At 40.0% G+C, this 19,075-nt stretch overlaps 1 protein-coding gene across 2 annotated transcripts in view; it reads left to right on the forward strand.

Moving 5' to 3' along the window:
* Positions 1 to 1,420: 1,420 nt before the first annotated feature.
* aldh4a1 (aldehyde dehydrogenase 4 family, member A1) overlaps positions 1,421 to 19,075 on the forward strand; it is a 47,455-nt gene continuing 29,800 nt past the window's right edge. Inside the window, exons 1-6 of one of the 2 annotated variants that reach the window (XM_072586469.1) lie at positions 1,421 to 1,815; positions 5,046 to 5,136; positions 10,646 to 10,738; positions 14,524 to 14,571; positions 15,147 to 15,302; positions 18,733 to 18,882. In XM_072586469.1, the coding sequence (XP_072442570.1) occupies positions 1,775 to 1,815; positions 5,046 to 5,136; positions 10,646 to 10,738; positions 14,524 to 14,571; positions 15,147 to 15,302; positions 18,733 to 18,882 (579 nt within the window). In that variant the 5' untranslated portion in view covers positions 1,421 to 1,774. Of the gene's footprint in view, positions 1,816 to 5,045; positions 5,137 to 10,645; positions 10,739 to 14,523; positions 14,572 to 15,146; positions 15,303 to 18,732; positions 18,883 to 19,075 lie in introns of those variants that run through there. The other variant, XM_072586470.1, reaches the window with a different exon arrangement.

Raw genomic sequence — 19,075 nt, forward strand, 5'->3', positions numbered from 1 at the left:
AAAAACAAGAGGCACTAGGCTAATGAGCTTAATGTCTGTAATTAGGAAAATGTTAGAATCTATTCCAAAAGTAGTAACAGCAGAGAATTAAAAAATATATAATTGTTCAAGCAGAGTCAGTATCGCGGCATGAAGGGGAATTCATGTCTTTGATGAAGTAATAAGCAGGATCAATAAAGGGGGATATTTGGATTTTCAGAAGGTATTTGTTTAGGTACCACACATTAAGCTACTTAATAAGATAAGAACCCATGATAGTATAAGAGTATGGATAGTGGTCTAGATAACTAATAGAAGACAGAGAATTGGGATAAGGTGGCATTTTCAGGCTGGCAACCTGTAACAAGTGGTGCGCTGCTACGGCCACAATTATTTCTAATACATATTAATGACTTGGATGAGGAAAGTGAACATGCTGTAGCCAAATTTGTAGATGACACAAAAATAGGTCTGCAGAATGATGTAGATGGCTTAAGTCAATGGCAAAAACTTAGCAGATGAAATAGAATGTGGGGAAATGTGAAGGTATGAATTTTGGCAAGAAGGATAGGGGCAGCGAATATTATTTGAATGGAGAAAGACTGCAGAAAGTTATGGAACAAAGGGATTTGGGAGTCCTTGTCTATGAAGGCTAGTAAAGGTAAATGCAATGTTGGCCTTTATTTCAAAGTGGATATAGAATAAAAGTAGGGAGGGTTTGCTGAAGCTATAGGTAAAGTCTCAGAGGACTACAAGGCTGCTCTCCCATCAAAGAGAGATGACTGGTGGTGGTTTAACAAGCTCACCACTCCTCAGATGAGGGATGAGATTGAGAAAGTGGGACAGACAACAAGAAGCTAATCAGAACACAGCTAGAATATTGTTATGTTTTGGAGCCCTTAACCAAGGAGAGATATGCTGGCATTGGAGGCAGTCCAAGGAAAATTCACTAGAAGAAACCAGGTATGGAGGAACTGATTTATGAAGAGATTATGTGTAGATTATTGCCCTATACTTGTCAGAAAATAGAAGAATGAGTGGCAGCCTGTTTGAAACATACAAAATTCTTGACATGTAAAACGTGGAAAGGTTATTTCTCCTTATGGGACAGTCTAGGACGAAAGGGCATAAGTAAGGCTGGGATGAGGACAGATTTCTCCTCTCAGATGGCATTGAACCCTTTCCAGAATTCTTTACCAGAGAGAGTTGTTGAGTCTGGGTCATTGAGTTTGACAGATTTTTAATCAGGGAATCAAGGGTCATGGAGAAAAGACAGAAAAGTGGACTTGAAAGCCACAATCAGATCAGCCACAATCTCATTCAATTATGGAGTAGATTCAATGGGATCTTATGGTTAACCGGATATCCATTTTTTCAAGGTCATTGATAAGAAAGGGAGATTTAAACATGGTACTGTGGTTTGCGAGGAAAGGGTCGTGCAAATTGGAACCTGGAAGTTTGTGTAATTGCTCACGACATAAACCGAGGTGGGGCTTGACTGTGGTTCTTCTTGGCTCAGAGGCAGCGACAATACCGCTGCGGCACTGGATCACTTCTAATTTTTGATTTCAGATATTTAGAATCTGCAGTATTTTACTTTTGGCGTGGGACTGGTCGCTCAGGAGGAGTTTAATTCCTGCGGGGCCAGCGGTATTTAATCGCTTTATACAAGAGGAAAAGAGCAGTGAGATCGACTGGGTGAAGCCGTCACCGCCGGTACAAGGAGCAGCTCCGGCCGTCAGAGAAGACAGTGGGAAGTGGCTGACAGGCCGCCCCTGACTTCAGCGCGGGCGCCATGTTGGGTATCCGGCGGCTCCTACTCACCTGCCGGCCCGGGTGAGTCCCAGCGAAAGAGCCTGGCGCTGCCTCAGGACCGGGCCGCGGGAGACACTGGGGTCGGGGAAATGAACGGCAGGGTCACGAGGGAGGGATAAACAACGGGATAATGTGAGGTTAGGGGGGGGTCAAACTGTGAGGTCATGGGGGTAAACGGGATAATGTGAGGTTAGGGGGGGGTCAAACTGTGGGGGTCATGGGGTGGAAATGGGATAGTATGAGCACGGGAGAGCAAACAGTGAGGGGGTAAACGGGATAATGTGAGGGGTGGGGGGTCAAACAGTTAGGCCATGGGGGTCAAACTGTGGGGTCATGGAGGAAACAGGACAATGTGAGCGGGGAGGGGGCAAACAATGGGGTCGAGGGGCATATTGTGGGATCATGAGAGACGGTTGTTATGTGGCAGTGGTGAGGTCCTGGGGGGGGGGGGGGGGGGTGAGGTAATGAGAGAAAAGCGGCACCCCCCCCTCCCCGACCTCAACAAAAGGTCCCACGCGGGAAGCTTTTTTTATTTTGAAATACATAACTGACCGTTATGTATATACATGAAATACATAACTAACCTTGAATCCCAAGCCCAACACCTTCATTCAGCTGTTCCCTAACCTCAAGGTCGTTCACGGAAGCTTTACTTCCCCCCCCCCCCATAAAAAAAGTAGAAGGAGGTTTGGACGCCTGGCAGAGGGAGAAATTTCGGCTGAAGGTCATAAAGGTTTAAAGTCTCAAAGAGGGAAGCGTGGAGAGTTCATGAGTTTTTAAAAATGCCTTGAGTTAAAGAAAAGCTATTTGAGAGAATGAATGTGGATCAGCAAGAGTGGAGCCTGACAGGGATACAATTTTAGATGGCATGGTTAATGAAGGATGGAAGATAGGCTGAACTAGTAGAGCATTGGAATTTTAGATATTCAGTGGGTGTTACTGGCCGAGCCAGCATTTGTTGCCCTGGAGAAGATGGTTATCAGGTCCCTCATTGAACCAATGCATTCTTTAGAGTGTAGGGGCACCACACCACTGTGAGAAACAGAGTTGCAGGATTATCACTCAGTAGTTTTGTCCAGCAGCTATCTGCTGATGGAATCTTCATTGTATCTTTACTTTCCCATTGGTCAGCCCCTCTCATTCTTTCCTTTATCGATTTGAGGTAATCCAGTCCTCTCCTGCCGATGTTCTAACTCTGAGAAAATCATATTCGCCCATTACCCACTGTTTGCTGACCTAAATGTGTCCCAGAGAGTGGTGCTGGAAAAACACAGCAGGTCAGGCAGCATCCGAGGAGCAGGAGAATTGACATTTTGGGCAAAAGCCCTTCATCAGGGCTCTTGCCCGAAACATCAATTCTCCTGCTCCTCGGATGCTGCCTGACTTGCTGTGCTTTTCCAGCACCACACTCTCGACTTTGATCTCCAGCATCTGCAGTCCTCACTTTCTCCTAAATGTGTCCCAGTTAAGCAGTGTTTTAAAATTCTAATCCTTGCTTTCAAATCCCTCCTCTTCACCACCCTGTATCTCTGCAATCGCCTCCAATCCTCCAACTTTCTGGTTGTCAGCTCCCTCATTGCAATCCTTAGTGTATGGGGGCACCCATACTGTTCTTAGAAAGGGAGGTCAAGGAAAACTGCAAACATTTAAATTTTGGCAGCATTTGTGCAGAGGAAGCATAGTTACAGTTTCAATCCATTAATCCTTTGTCAGATCTGAAGATCGCCTCTGAAGAAGGGTCACTGGACTCTCCACTGATGTTGCAAGACCTGTTGAGTTTCTCCACCAACTTCTGTTTTTGTTTCAGCTCTTCTGCATCTGCATTTTTAAAAAGTACTTATGAAAATTTTAATAGGTTGATCGACAATGGATATGCCTTTAGTTGTTTGGGTCCCAAACTCTGCAACGTCCTGCTTCTCCCACCACTTTTCTTCTTTAAAGTACTTTTTTAAAATTTACCTCTGGGCAAACTTTTGACATCTACCTCAATATTGCCTTGTGAATAATATGTGGTTCAGTGTCAGATTTTGTTTTCTGTTGTTTCTGTGAGAGTCTTGAGATGTTATATTACTTTAAAGGCACTTTGTGAATTGAAGTTGAATTTGAAAAAATGCAAATGAAATTACAGCGATGGAAATAATCAAATGTGCTGCAGATAAAGCTCATGTTCTCATAGGGTGATGAGATTGTAACAGCCTGGTTCAATTTGAGACGATATCTGTGAGAAGGGATTAGAGTCATAGAGTTTTACAGTGCGGGAAGAGGCCCTTTGAGCCATCATGCCTTTGCCAGTCAAGAAGCATCTTGTACTCCAGTGCCGTATTCTAAAACTTGGCTTGTGACTTTTTATGCTGTGGTGCTTCAAGTGATCGTCATAATATTTCTTTCATGTCATGATGCTTCCCACCTCCACCAGCATATTAATGCAGTAACTTCCAGATACCCACCACTCTTGGTGTAGATCCTTCAAATCTCCTATGCTTTACCTTCCACCTATGACCCATGCTTGCTTATCTGTCAACTTAGGCAAAAAGTTTCATCTATCTACCCCATCTATGCTCCTCATAATTTTGTACGTCAGTTAGGTCCCTCTCAGCCTTCTTTGATTTAAGGAAAACCATCCCAAATTCTCAGGTGAAATGCTCCCACGTCCTGGTGAATCTTCTTTACACCCTCTCTTGTGCAGTCACATCCTTCCAATAATGAATGACCATTATTGGTTAGCTGTGGTCTAGCTAATATTTTATACAGCTTCATTGTGACTTCCCTGCTCTTGTATTCCATGTTCCAACTAATAAAGATAGGTATTCTATATGCTGCCTTACCTTCTTAACACCTCATCCATCTATCCTGCTGCCTTCCAGGATCTGTGAACATGCATACCTAGGTCCCTCTGATCCTCTGTAGTTCATTGAATCCTGCCATTCATTGAATGCACCCTTGTCTTGTTAGTCCACCCAAAATACATCACCTCACGCTTTTCGGGATTAAATTTCATTTGCCATTGTTCTGCCTATCTGACCAGGCCGCATTTTATCTCCGTCTAAGGCTTTCCTCGCCTTTTACTGCACCTTGAAATATCATGTCATTTGTGATCTTACTGATCAAACCTCATACATTCATGTCTAAATCTTCTGTGTTTATATGTAGATAGTGGTGGGAGTCAGGAGTTCATGTGGTGACCAAAGATGGTGGCTTTTGACTTGTTTACATGTTAATAAGTCTGTGGTATGTCCAATCATTTGTTGCAGATTCCGGTTACAACACACTGCAATAGCTGTGAAGAATGAACCAATCCTCGAATTCAAACAAGGAAGTTCAGAACGGCAAGCCCTAAAGGAGGTCTGGTCGTAAGCTTTTTGAAGAAAAACCTTGTATAACACTTGCAAACATGAACTAATCAAAGTCTAACAAGAAATACAAAGTTGCATCAATACTCCAGTTAACCAGATAACCAAAGCAATAAGCTGAACAAGGATACTGCTTGCATGATTAAATGCACATTGACATGTATACACTCAGAAGATGAATGTTCTTATATTCAGCTGTTTTGGATCACTATCATCAGTCCTCTAAGATTATTATAGCATTGTTAACAATGCATTTTTATATGTCTTGACTCTAGAATTTCTATCGTGGTTGTGGGTACGTTCACTGAGCTGGGAAGTTCATTTGCAGACGTTTCATCCTCTAAGTGACATCTTCAGTGCTTTCGATGCTCCTGTGAAGCGCTATTGTACTCTGTCTTATGGAATTTATTTGGTTTCATTCCTGCTGCTTCAGGTTGCCAGTTCCAGTTGTTCGTTGTAGTGGCTGTACATTGGGTCTAAGTCAATGTGCTTGTTGATAGAGTTTGTGGCTGAGTACCATGTTTCTAGAAATTCTCAGGCTGTCCTATGTTTAGATTGTCCTATGATCGTTGTGTTGTCCCAGTCTAATTTGTGGTCCTTGTCATCTGTGTGTATGGCTACGAGGGACAGCTGGTCGTGGCGTTTAGTGGCTAGTTGGTGTTTGTGGATGCGGGTTGCTAGTTGTCTGCCTGTTTGCCCTATATAGTGTTTCGTGCAGTCTTTGCATGGAATCCTATAACTTACATTAGTCTTGCACATGATAGATAAAAGGTCTTTTGTCCTGGTGGGTTGTTGTCTGAGCGTGACTGTCAGTTTATGGGCTGTCATGAATCCCAGTAGTTGGAGAGGTCTGGCTGTCAGTTCTGACACATTTTTTTATGTAAGGTGGCGTGGCTGGTGAGTTAAGTCGTGGCTAAACAGAGGACAGCCAGAGAATTTCTAGAAGCATGACACTCAGCCATGGACTCCATTAACAAATACATTGACATAGACCCAATATACCGGTCACTACAATGAACAACCAGAAGCAGCAGAAATAAATTCCATAAGACACAGTACAACAGCGTTTCACAGGAGGCTTCAAAGCATTGAAGATGTCGCCTAGACTGGACGAAACATCTGCAAATCAACTTCCTAGCTCAGTGAATGTATCCACAACCATGACAACAGTGCCTGAGCTACAAATCTTTACACAAACCTTGGACTAGAATTTTTAACTTCGAGAATATAGGTGTGGCTGCAAAACCTGCATCAGCTCAGTGAACGTACCCACAACCATGATAGAAATTCTAGTGTCGAGAAGTATAAAAATGCATTGCTTAACCATCCTTTGCTTTCACCAAGTAGGTGGTGATGAGCTGCCTTCTTGACCTGCTGCACTCAGTGCACACTTCATCATTAATTTTAGAATCATACAATGCAGAAGAGGTTCATTCTATACTGACAAAACACTACTATAAATCTACACTAGTCCCACCTTCTAGCACTTCACCCATAGCCTTGAATATTAAGACATTTCAAGTGTTCATCCAAGTATTTTTTAAAGGTTGTGAGGTTTCCTGCTTGAACTACCATCCCAGACAATGCATTCCAGATTCCCACCACAATCGGTCAAAAATACTTGCATGAAATCCCTCTAAACCTCCTGCCTTTCATCTTAAAATTAAACCCCCATGTTATTGACCATTCAGCTAAGGTGTACAGTTATTTTCTATCGATCCTCTCCATGCTCCTCTTCATCAAGTCCTCTCTCTGCTCTAAAGAAAGCAACCCAAGCTTATCCAGCCTCTCTCCGTGGCTAATCTGCTCCACCCAAGGCAATATCCGGTGATTATCCTCTGCATTGTCTCTAGTGCAATTACATCATTCCCATGAATGATGACCAGAACTACACACTGCACTCCAGCTGTGGCCTAACCAAAGTATTGCACATGCTCTTATAATCCATGCCACAACTGATAAAGGCAAGTGTCCTCTATGCCTTCTTAACTACCCTGTTAATCTGTCCTGCCACCTTCAGGGATCTGTGGATAAGAATCCCAAGATCCTTCTGTTCCTCTGAACTTCTTAGTATCTTGCCATTTATTGAGTACTCATTGTCTTGTTAATTCTTCCGAAGTGCATCACCTCAAACTTATCAGGGTTAAATTCCAAAAGACCAATCCACCAGTATTGTCCTGTAACTAAGACTTTCTCTTTCACTGTTAGTTGCCAGCCAATCTTCGTGTCATCTGCAAACTTACTTATTACCAAACACCCCTCCCCCACCAACATTTTCTTCCATTTTGTTCGTGTCATGAACAAAAGGGGCCCAGAACTGATTCATGTGGTATACCATGTTCTGACTCCTACCCTACTGCAAAGCCAATTTTAGATCCAGCTTGCCCAGTTACCCTGGATCCCATGTGCTTTTACCTTCTTTATTAGTCTCCCATGTGAGACTTTGTCAAAGGCTTTGCTGAATTCCATATAAACCATGTTTTAGATTATGACTTTATTATCATGTATACTCAAGTACAGGAGTACAGTGAAAAGTTTTCAATGTCACCATTCGTAGCAGCATGTCAGTACAAGTACCTAGGTACAGAAACTTAAGTACAAGGTAGAAAGAAGTTAGGGACAAAGTTAAAAGTTAAACGTAATTGTCCCTCTTAGCAGAGCATTAAATAAAAGTTAGACATTACAGTTCTACTTTGTATTAAGTCAAAAAATAAAGAAATAAAGTTTAAAGTTTAAAGTTCAACCACTGCAGTTGTAAGTGCTTAGCCATACTGGAATCACAGTACTTCTAAGAGCACAATCTCCTACTCCCTCCCTGCACTATTCTTATGTACACACCTGGTCACCTCCTTGAAAAATTCAAATTTCTTTTTCTTTCCTTTTGAATATTATAATGAATGGCTACTTTCAACAGCATTTATAGGGTACCATGTGGAGTGGAACTGAAGTCACTGGTAGGAAACCCATTAGTTGCTTGTTTCTTGATCTCTGCTGGCCCATAAGCTAAATTAATTTTCACAATGCCATTCCAGGTTAGTAATCCAGTGCCATAGCCCACATGAGTCATTAATATATTAGATTATATCAATATCAATTTCTATTTTATTTACAAATTGGTACTTTACCTACTATTAAACTTTTAAAAAATTATTGAAAAATAATAAAATTATAAAGATTAAAAATTGTTCCAATTTCACAGCTTCCAAAAGTAAGGTGAGCGAAATTATCAAAATAAGGTCATTCCAATTGGCAGTGCTTGGGATTATATCTTAACTGTAACTTCTCACTGTAAATTATTATTTGATCTATTAGTTCTGAACTGACCATAGTTCCACTCCCTTGTACTTTCCTTATGTATTTTCTCAAATAATTGTCTGCATAAAAAGAAAAGGAAAATACTTAATTTTGTTTTCATAGTTTCTGGTATGATGTTCATGATTACATCCCCACTGCCCTCTCCACAGTGTGAAAAAGCAGTATGTTGCTAATGTCTTCCCCTCGTTATTTTATTGACAAACTGGAATTTATTCCTTCTGGTTACTGCATCATTAATCACTGAAAACTAGCTGTTACTGTTTCTTTCTCTACAACTATTGTCATCGCTGGTTGATGAACAACCAGAAAAAAATTGTAGTTGCAGTAACATGGCCAATCTTTTTCCTTTCTCCTGTGCTGTCAAGGCATAATGGTTATATCAGGTCAGTAATTAATTTTTGAACTGTAGTCAAAAACAATTATTGATCAGCAGCTTTGGAAATTTGGAAGATGGGTAGTCTATTTAACTATTTAAGGGTTGTTCCACATTTCTTTGCTACCCTAAATCATATTAGGCTGTCTTGTACCTCATTCCATTACTGTTTAATCAGCAATTTGCACTGACACTTTCTGCTTCATTTATCAACTGTACCTGTTCTCTTTTATGGGAACAATACTGAGCTTTCGTTATCTTATGAGCATTCTGATTTCTGTTTCTCTGTGGGGTTTGAAACTGGTCTTCTGAAATACTGTGTATAATTCTGAGCATGACAATGGCTTAAAGATGAACATATTAAAAACTAATGGTCTCATTGTAATTTCTACAGCTCATTCCAAATAAAACATTAATATAAAGACATGAACCACAATCTTCTCCTGATAACCAGATGACTAACCAACTGCTCCTAATAATACCCTTTCTACTTCGTAAAAACGTACGCTAGTAACTACTTGCCATGGAATACTGATGGGGAGTTATCCGATCACAATTTGCCTGTAACTATATTATTCTTATGGTTAGTGCCACAACAAGTTCACTGACTTTGTTGAAGTCCTGAAAGTTTGAAGTTGACTGCCATAGAAATCCCCTGACCTCTTGGAACATTATTAATTTACTTGCTGTTGGTATTCATTATTGAGTGAAGTTTTTTAAGGACTGGATGTTCTTCGGTACAAGTTCATGAGTATTTTCTCAAGGTGTTTATTACCTTTTTAATAGAAACCAATCCAATGACAGCTATTGATCTAATTACTCCTATGCACAGCACAGTTCCTGGAAAAGTCACGCATTCCATTTAAAGCAGAAAAATCCCTAAAGTTCTTGTTTCTATCAGTGGAATTAGAAACCAACTGGTATTAATTCTTATTGGGATAACTTGCTGTTGAAATAGCTGTTGTATGTTTATATTACAACTGATTGAGAGGTTGCCTTTCTCCGAACTGCTCATTACACTCAACCAGTGAAAGGAAGAGAAGCAAAGTAATGTAACTAGCCTGACCGCATGGAAAGAAAAGAAGAATAATCTCATTATAGAGTGAGCTAACCCAAATTCAAATAACTGTTGTGAATTTATGACTAACTTTATCCAGCTTGGCAACCGCATAATTTAATCCCAATCTTCATGTGCACCCAATTTTAGGCGAATAACAGATTAATCAAAACCACTAACACGTTCACAACATTCCCTGGTGTTACATCATTGCTTCCATTGCTGAAACTCTTATGGGTGTCTGTGTTTCCTCTAAAGTCAAATACTGTTTTTTTTTTGTCGTCTTGCTCGTCTTCCGTCTGTGTTCTTCATGAACTCAAACTTGTTAACACTAATGTAAGTATCCTGTTCTGAAGGAAGTAATGTTCATCCATCACTTTGTCCTTGCTGACCAACCTGTTTCCCCAGACTACAGGCAAAGGTTCGGCGAGGTAACTGAGGTTATAGTTAAGGAGATAATTTGAAGGTGGGTGAGGTGTACAGCAAATTGTAAAGATTTAAAAAGTGAATTTCAGGATGCAGAGCCATGATGATGGTGGTTTGTACCTGTTGTGGTGGGTGGAGGGGAAGGACAGTACTGTAGATAAGAATTGGAAGATGAGTTGAACCGGTGGAAAGTGACTCAACTGGGACCAGTTGTAGGTTTGAGGAGGTGTTTTTTGTTTTGTATGAAGTACAACAGTATCTCGTTTCTGTGTATGGTGTGTGCTATCCCCACTCTGTTCTTTTACTTTAAAGCATTTATCTTTTTGTCAGGCTCTGAATGAGCAGAAGGGGCAAACACTTGAGGTCCCCTGTGTGATTGGTGGAGAATCTGTCTGGACCAATGAGATACAATATCAACTATGTGTAAGTATCGAAGTACTGACTTTCTGTTGGATGTGAATGAAATATTTATTAAGATGACTGTTGGTAAAAGAACTATTGAAGTCTATTGTGAACCTTGCTTCTTCACAGCAATTCCCACTAAGACTATTTCTGTTGTTCTGTGTAAATTTGAGCTGTTTAATCTTTGTATACCATGCACTTCTAAATGTATTTTTGTTTGCATATTCTTTTATTCCCAGCAGTTTATTTTCATTTGTTCATGGGAATCCAGCTTTGCTGGTAGTTTAGTATTATTTTCCATTCCTAATTGTCCTGGCGAAGGTAGTATAATGTTAAAAGATTAAATGGAAATATCTCTTTGGACATTTAAAGAAATATTAAAGAGTTAAATTGCACTGACTGAACGCTCTGGAAGTGGGTGCGAACAACAGTCATGCAGATATGCGAATGACTCCCACTCCAATTAGACAGTCATTTACTACTACTGCCCCTCCCCACCACCACCACCACCACTATTATCAAATTAAACTATGATTTAATCTCTTCCATACTTTCATTGCTATGATCATCCCCGATGCTGAGGCCTATCACACCTACATTGTCTGAGGAAGAAGCAGAGCCAGAACTCATTTACAGGGCCATTCCGAAGCCAGGACACATCACACTTACATTGTCTTGGGGAATCACTGAGTCAGTAAATCGTCTGCATAACAATTCCCCAGGATTAGGGCATTAGCATTTGCATTATCTCCGAGGATGATCTTATCCTACCATTGTACCTGGGGTAACATGTGGTTTTGGTGGGTGATTTGGTAGAGTATCTGCAAGCACTGCCAACTGACCTATATAAAGGGGATGTATTCTCTATGGGGGTCTCTCTTCTGACGACTTGGTAAGCCTGCCAAGAGTCTCAGAGGGGTCACCTAACTTATACAAGCTTTATTAAACTTTAACTGTTGTAGAAGTTGGTGTATGCAGATTCCACCTCGTGTGTGAAACCTCGGGAAAAGAACCTAACAGTAGTAGTGAGCTGCCTTCCTGAACCTTTGTAGGACTTGGGATGTTGCTGAATTGCACCCACTATCGCCGTTGAGCAGAAAGTAAACTAGACCATCCATATATACATGGGTATATAGATGAGAGTAGGTCAGAGACTAAGAATTCTGAAACATGTAACTTATCTGACTCCCCAGCATTTGCCCATTGTCTACAAGGCAGAAGTCAAGAGCCAAATGAAGTTCTCTCTGTTTTGATGTTTGGGTAGAACTCCAAAAACGCTCAAAAAAAAACTTGGCGCCAGTCTGGGTAAAGCAACCAGTTTGAGCAACACCCCATCCTCACCTTAAACATTCACTATGCCACTGACACACAGTAACAGCAGTGTGTACTGTCTGTAAGATGCAATGCAGCAACTCACCCAGCTGTCTTTTTCAGGACTTTCAAAACCCACAACCTCTATCACTGAGAAGGACAACGGCAGCAGATTTATGGGATTCAATTCTTTACTGAAGTTAGGGTTCCCACTCATTGACAAAATGGAAAATATCGAACGCCAAATCAGTGCAGATTATAAAGTAACGAATTAAATTTATTTAAGTTCTTTATGGTAAGAAAGATGTTGGATAAATACTATATAACACAAGTAATACTCCTGGTACATTATTGAAATGATACTCTGAGGAAATAGTTAATTACATAGTCAAAAGGAATCTGGTAGGTGCGGTGTGCGTGGATTTTTAGAGATTTATTATATATATTTTTTAAACGGCACAGTGTAAGAAATATCAGCAACATGGATTAAAAAGTTAATTGATTATTGTGAACACAGAGCTAAGGTTACTAAATAATGCTCAGATTGGACATAAACTGGAAATGATATATTTCTAAGGTCAGTACTGAGTTCATATTTATTCTTGAAGCATTGATTGCTCAGGCTTGGATGCAGGGACATGTTTCAAAAGTTGCTGCTGAAGCAAAAGTGGAGAGGATTGGTAATAGTAAAGAGAAGTTGAAAAGGGCATAGGTTCATGAAATGGGCAGACAGGTGGCAGATGTAATTTAATGCTGGAGAATGTGAGGTGATGTATTTTGGGAGTAGAAAGAAGGAACAGGATACTCACTCAATGGAAAGACCCTGAAGAGTACAAATGAAAAGAGAGTCATTTATGTCCAAATACAACATTTTTATTGGAAGTCCAGGTAGCTAATAAATTACATTATGGAATGTATCATATTTTGTTTTTATAAGTGGGCTGTTGAACTCAAGCATAAATAGGTCATAAATTTGTACAAAGAAATTATTAGGTTTGCTAGAGTATCCCATTCTTTTTTCCCCCAAGTATATTAAAACAGTATCTAATTGTTATGACCAAGTTAGGAGGTGCAAAATGTTTCCTTCCCTCTCCCATAATTTCCATACAACTTGAATTTTATAAAAGCAAGATTGCTAATTATTTAATCAGAGCTGATATTGCTCAATATCAAAAAGTTGTTCAGGTTCGTAAAGTATTATGTTTGTTTGCAAAGATCTACAGATTTTTAAAAAAGTTTTAGACTGTACAAACATATACAGCTACATTCCTTGAAAACTTAAACATACACTACACCCAAGTTGGGTGGGGAAATAAAACCTCTGCAGAGTGTAGTCTTAAAACTACTTTGGCTGAGTAGTAGTTAATTTTGGAGGGGAACAAAAATACACAGATTTTCGAAATGTGTACCTGTAGTTGAACTGAATTTGCAAATAAACTGTTGGCACTGGGTGCCTTCCTCAATCGATTGTAGCTAGCTGAATTTTCTTTTTGGGATATAGTGGTGGACACTCTATTTGTGATGATAGGGTTTCAGTGCATTTGCAACTCAGACTTTGAGAGGTTTCAGAGAAAGAAAAAGCAAAGGCTGTTGCTCCTGAGGCAAGTTGCCTCAGACTCTGACTGCTTTAAAATCAAATGGCTTTATTACACCCACAAACTCCATGTAACCTCCCAGCACAAAAGGTGACTCCAATCAAGCACCATGTGTTTTTTTTGCAAATGCAGCTTTTTTTTTGTGCTGCATCTGTCACTTTTTGATTCAAGTTATGTCCAGCATTCTAAATTAACAATTCGGATAAGATGTTTTCATAACATAATGTAGGTTCCAGAGTACTGCCACTTCGTCCAATAGGTTAATATACTGCACCCTATATGTGTTTAAAACAGGTTGGTAGGCTTTTCCTCTATGTGCTAATTTATTTCTCCTTTTCAGCCTACACACTTACCAGCAGCAATGCTAAAATGAGAACCAAATGTGTAAATCTCTCCCTGTCAGTACACTGCCTATTAACAATTCATCAGCTGTGTCTCCTCGTGGTGAAACCTGGGCCTCACTGCTTTGTGGATATCTTAGGAGAGTTAAAGGCTAGTGGAATAAACCCTGGGGGAAAAAATCTGGAATGGAGCGCAAAAGCGGGCCTTCCATGGTGGTGATTTATGGTCACATTTGGTTTCCAATATGCTGCCAGTAGAGAGGGAATGTAGTGGGTATATGCTAGTGGATCATAAATACTGGTATTGATGAGTGTGTAAGAATGACTTGTTTCTGAGTTGTAACCTCTGTGTAATGTACTGGATTCTTGCCCTGTGTTTGGGGATTAAATCCCACATTTCTTTCATTTTTTTCTTAAAACGAAATAGTGGCTTTGTTAACTGGCTTGACTGGACTCATTTTGGCGTCTAAATGTTACAAGAACAGTATATTTTATGCTCTTGCAAAACTACAGAATACAATCAGTGTGAATTAAGATTACCTTATTTTCTTTATTTCAGCCATTTAATCATTCACACAAAGTGGCCAAGTTCTGCTATGCTGACAAGGTAAACTAACAGGTGGAGATTAACTCAACAATATGAAGGACACTGATTGATTGGAATCAAAAATATTAGTCTGAAGTTTTAAGTTACTGTATTAAAAGATTCCAAATCAGTAAGTAGCAGTTCTGAGGAAGAGTCTCTGGACCCAAAACGTTAATTCTGCTTTCTCTCCCAGTGCTGCTAGTCCTGCTGAGTTTTATCCAGCAATTTTCGTTTTTGTTTCTGACTTTAGGAACCACAATTCTTTGGTTTTTGAGTAGCAGTTTTGCATGTTGAGTCACAAAGTTGTAGATTCGAATCTCACTCTAGAGATTTAGATCTATAATCCAGCCTGACACTTTCAGTGCAGAGGTGAGGGAGAACCACCCTGCCAGAGATCTTTTCCTGAAAAGGAAAATACTATTGCATGTCAATAAAATAATTTTTTTGAATTAAGGAAGCAGGAATTGATTTTGTGTTCAGCTAATTTCCATTCAGCTTAAAATAAATTCACAAAAGAATAAAATTAGGTGTTTGTATTTCACCTGATTGGTTTTCCTTTTGAGATAGAAACCAGCTTCTTAATTTTTTTTTAACAGGATTTAATTAATAAAGCAATTAATGCAGCACTGTCTGCACACAGGGAATGGGATCTCAAACCTGTCGAGGATCGAGCACAAATATTCTTTAAAGCGGCTGACTTAATTAGTGGGTCAAGACGTGCAGAACTTTTGGCCAGAACTATGATTGGACAGGTATGTAAATTATACCCACATCAGTGAGGAAATAAAGAACATTAATTTAACTCGTAAATCTTAAATTACTGGAGTCTTTGGGGGTGTAGGTATGGTAAAGATGGTATCATCTTATTTTGTATATTTTTGACGTGGATTAAAATGAAAAAGGACTTTTTTTGAAATCAATGAATTAAGGAATGAATTGCTACATCTTTTCAAAATAAAAACTAGTGACAAACTAATTTGTGTGATGTTTATGCTGCTGCTTTGCTTAGCAGTAGAGGGAGATATTTGTAGACAGCATGAGACTGGGGTATGTGTGCAGCCTGAGATTTGGTGGGCAAGTAGCAGCTCATTGCTTAGCTTAGTTATGACCAGTTATGGATGCAAGTGTCAGTGGCCTGACAACAACTCGCTGATTCATTCCTTGGCAGCCGAACAGTTTGTGGGTATGAATAATTCATTGAGAAGCGTTCGGATTGTTCAGAGGGCAGGTGGTTATGTCTCTGCCGTAAAAATATCTGGAGCCTGAAAAAAAGCCAGTTATTTTCTCAAACAGTTGCTGTAAGCTGTTGACTTCAACCAGTAACTAAGAAACTTTGTAAGTAGTGTTTAACTTGCATGAAGAAGAGGGCAAAATAAATCAAAGAACCTGAAGTAAAAGTGGTTAAAGAACATAAAGTCTTGTCAAGCAAAAGGAACATCTTAACAAACCCAGTGGCCTGGCGGTATTGAACTGTGGTTCTCAGTTTTTATTACCATCTGTAAAACCATGGTTAAAATTAGTTTCTGTCTCTGTATCTGTAGAGGTTTTATAAGTGGTTTAGAGGTGTTAACTGTTAGCCATATGTTGATAGTTTTATAGCTGTTTACTGAGATTAAAATTTACTTATTTGTAATAAATAGTAATTCTTGTTAAGTACAGGAAGCTGGTCAGTCTGTTAATTTGATTCCAACAGATAGGTAAATTGGAGACTTCAAATCATTTAATGTGTGTGGTGATTCCAGGAATTATGCGACAGGGCGGCACAGTGGTTCAGTGGTTCGACTGCCTCAAGTCACCAGGGACCTGGTTTTGATCAAGCTTTAAGTAACTGTCCATGTGGAGTTTGCATGTTCTCCCTGTACTTATGTGGGTTTCCTCAAGCTGCTCCAGTTTCCTCCCAAAGTCCAAAGATGTGCAGGTTAAATGGATTGGCCATGCTGAATTGTCTGTGTGATTAGTGTTGCAGAAGCTAGGTGGGTTGGCCAAGTTAAATGTGGAGTTATGGGGATATATTGGAGGCTGGATGGGATACTATTTGAATTATCGGTACAGATTCGATGAGCTGAATGGCCTCTTCCTGCATGGAAGGCTTTTGTGGATTCTAAGATTCAGTGATTTGAGATTCAGCGCAGTTTCCCAAGTGGGTCATAACAGTACACCCAGAGTGCTGTTAGTAAGGGAATTCCAGGATTTTGACCAAATGACACTGAAGAATCTGCAATATTGTTTCATGTCAGCATGGTGTATGACTTGAAGTAGATCTTGAAGGTAGTGGTGCTCCTATGTTGCTAGCTTTGTCCTTTTAGGTGGTAGAGGTCATGATATTGGAAGATATTGTCAAAAGAGCCTATGAGTACTGCAGTACATCTTGTAGATAGTTTGAAATACTGCCCCTGTGCATCAGTAGAGAAAAGAGTGAATGTTGAAGGTGGTGGGGGGTGGTAGCAGTGCTCATCAAGCAGGCTGTTTTTCTCTTGGCGGTGTTGAACTGGGAATGTTATTGCAACTGCATCCAAATAGGGAGAATTCCATCATATCCTGACTTCCACCTTATACATGGTGGACAGGTAGTGGGAGACAGGAGCTGAGTTACTTAGTGCAGAATTCCTAACCTCTGGTCTTTTCTTGTGTCCACAGTAATTATATGGGTCAGTCAGTTCAGTTTCTGTTCTACGGTAAACACAAGAATGTTAATAGTGGGGAATTTGGTGGTGATGATGAGTAAACACAAGGGACAGTAGTTACAATTTCTCTTGTTTGATATGGTCATTGCCTGGCACTTGTGTGATACAAACATTACAACGTGGAGATGTTCCAAAGTGTTTTACAGCCACTTCAGTCCTTTCTGTTTCACCCTCTCTCTTTGGAGTCTGTTCAATGGTTTTAAGCTGACTTTGTACTGGTAATAGCTATGATTTTGTTTTAAACCTAAGTGTGAGAATTAATGTATTATTATGGGACCATCCCCTTTGTCTTTTACCACTGGCTGATTTTCTTTGTCGCTCTTGAATTTTCCGTAAGTTATCTAAAGTATCCTGATTTTCTTGTATCTTTGCTATAATTCACAAACTATTGAGCCTTACTGAACTGCCCACTGGCTTACATCCAAAACTCAGTTATTCAATTAAAGTAATACTTGCACACACAGTTCTTGTTTGCTCAGGTTTCTATCATCTGAACCCTTGACATTTGCTTATTTTCACAGGGCTATTATCAGTATACCAGTTCCAACACAAAGGAGCAGGTTTTAAACATATGGTGTCCTTGATAACTAATGGGCCATAATCCCTTTTATGGAGATACTGGTCCTCCCTTTCTTTACACACCATTTCAGTGAGGCTTTGGCTGACCTTGATTCCCATTCACTGTTCTACCTCATGTTCTTGCTTTGAACTCCTCACAGCTTGCGATCTGGTGGGCGGCACGGTGGCACAGTGGTTAGCACTGCTGCCTCACAGCGCTGGAGACCCGGGTTCAATTCCCGCCTCAGGCGACTGACTGTGTGGAGTTTGCACGTTCTCCCCGTGTCTGCGTGGGTTTCCTCATGGAGTGCTCTGGGTGCTCTGGTTTCCTCCCACAGTCCAAAGATGTGCAGGTTAGGTGAATTGGTCATGCTAAATTGCCCGTAGTGTTAGGTAAGGGGTAGATGTAGATGTAGGGGTATGGGTGGGTTACGCTTCGGTGGGGCGGTGTGGACTTGTTGGGCCGAAGGGCCTGTTTCCACACTCTAAGTAATCTAATCTAATCTAATCTAATCTTACTGTTCAGTCTCTCCCTCCCTCTTAGTTTATTTACATTGTCTTTGGGACCTCATTTCAAAAGAAATGTCTTGAATTTATATAGTGCATTTTAGCATTGCATATCTACATGATAACAAATTACAAACTTGGACACTCAAGTAGTTCACAGTAACATGTTTTGTAGCAAATAAAGCAGCCAAATTGTGTGCAGCAAGTTCTCACAAACCTGATGACATCATCAATTTCAGATATGTGCTTAAAGGAGAATTATTAACCAAAACACTGGAGAGAACTCCATGGCTGCTGTTGTTCTTCAAAATAGTTTGAAGGCAAACAGGGCTTCATTTTAACATCTGGCAATAACATTTTAACATTGCAATAATTTTTACAAATTTCTAATATTCACTTTAACATTAATAATGGACCTTTTTTTGTTTATCAGGGTAAAACAGTAATTCAGGCAGAGATTGATGCAGCTGCAGAACTAATAGACTTCTTCAGATTCAATGCTAAACATGCTGTGGACCTTCAACATGAACAACCAATCAGTGAGCCACCAAGCACCAACAGTACACTGTACCGGAGCTTGGAGGTGAGTGTGTTATTAAACGAGAGACTGGTGCCAAAAGTGATGCCTTTTTAAAAAAAACTAAGGCAGTTGAGGAATATTAGAGACTTAGTGAGGGAGTGATATTCACCGACATCTCTTATATGGTAAACTGGCAGATTATATCGCTTGCCCATTCGCTGATCCTCTTAATTTTAATTTGTGGTAATTTCATTGC

Source organism: Chiloscyllium punctatum, chromosome 16 (genome assembly GCF_047496795.1).
Source record: "Chiloscyllium punctatum isolate Juve2018m chromosome 16, sChiPun1.3, whole genome shotgun sequence".
NCBI lineage: Eukaryota > Metazoa > Chordata > Chondrichthyes > Orectolobiformes > Hemiscylliidae > Chiloscyllium > Chiloscyllium punctatum.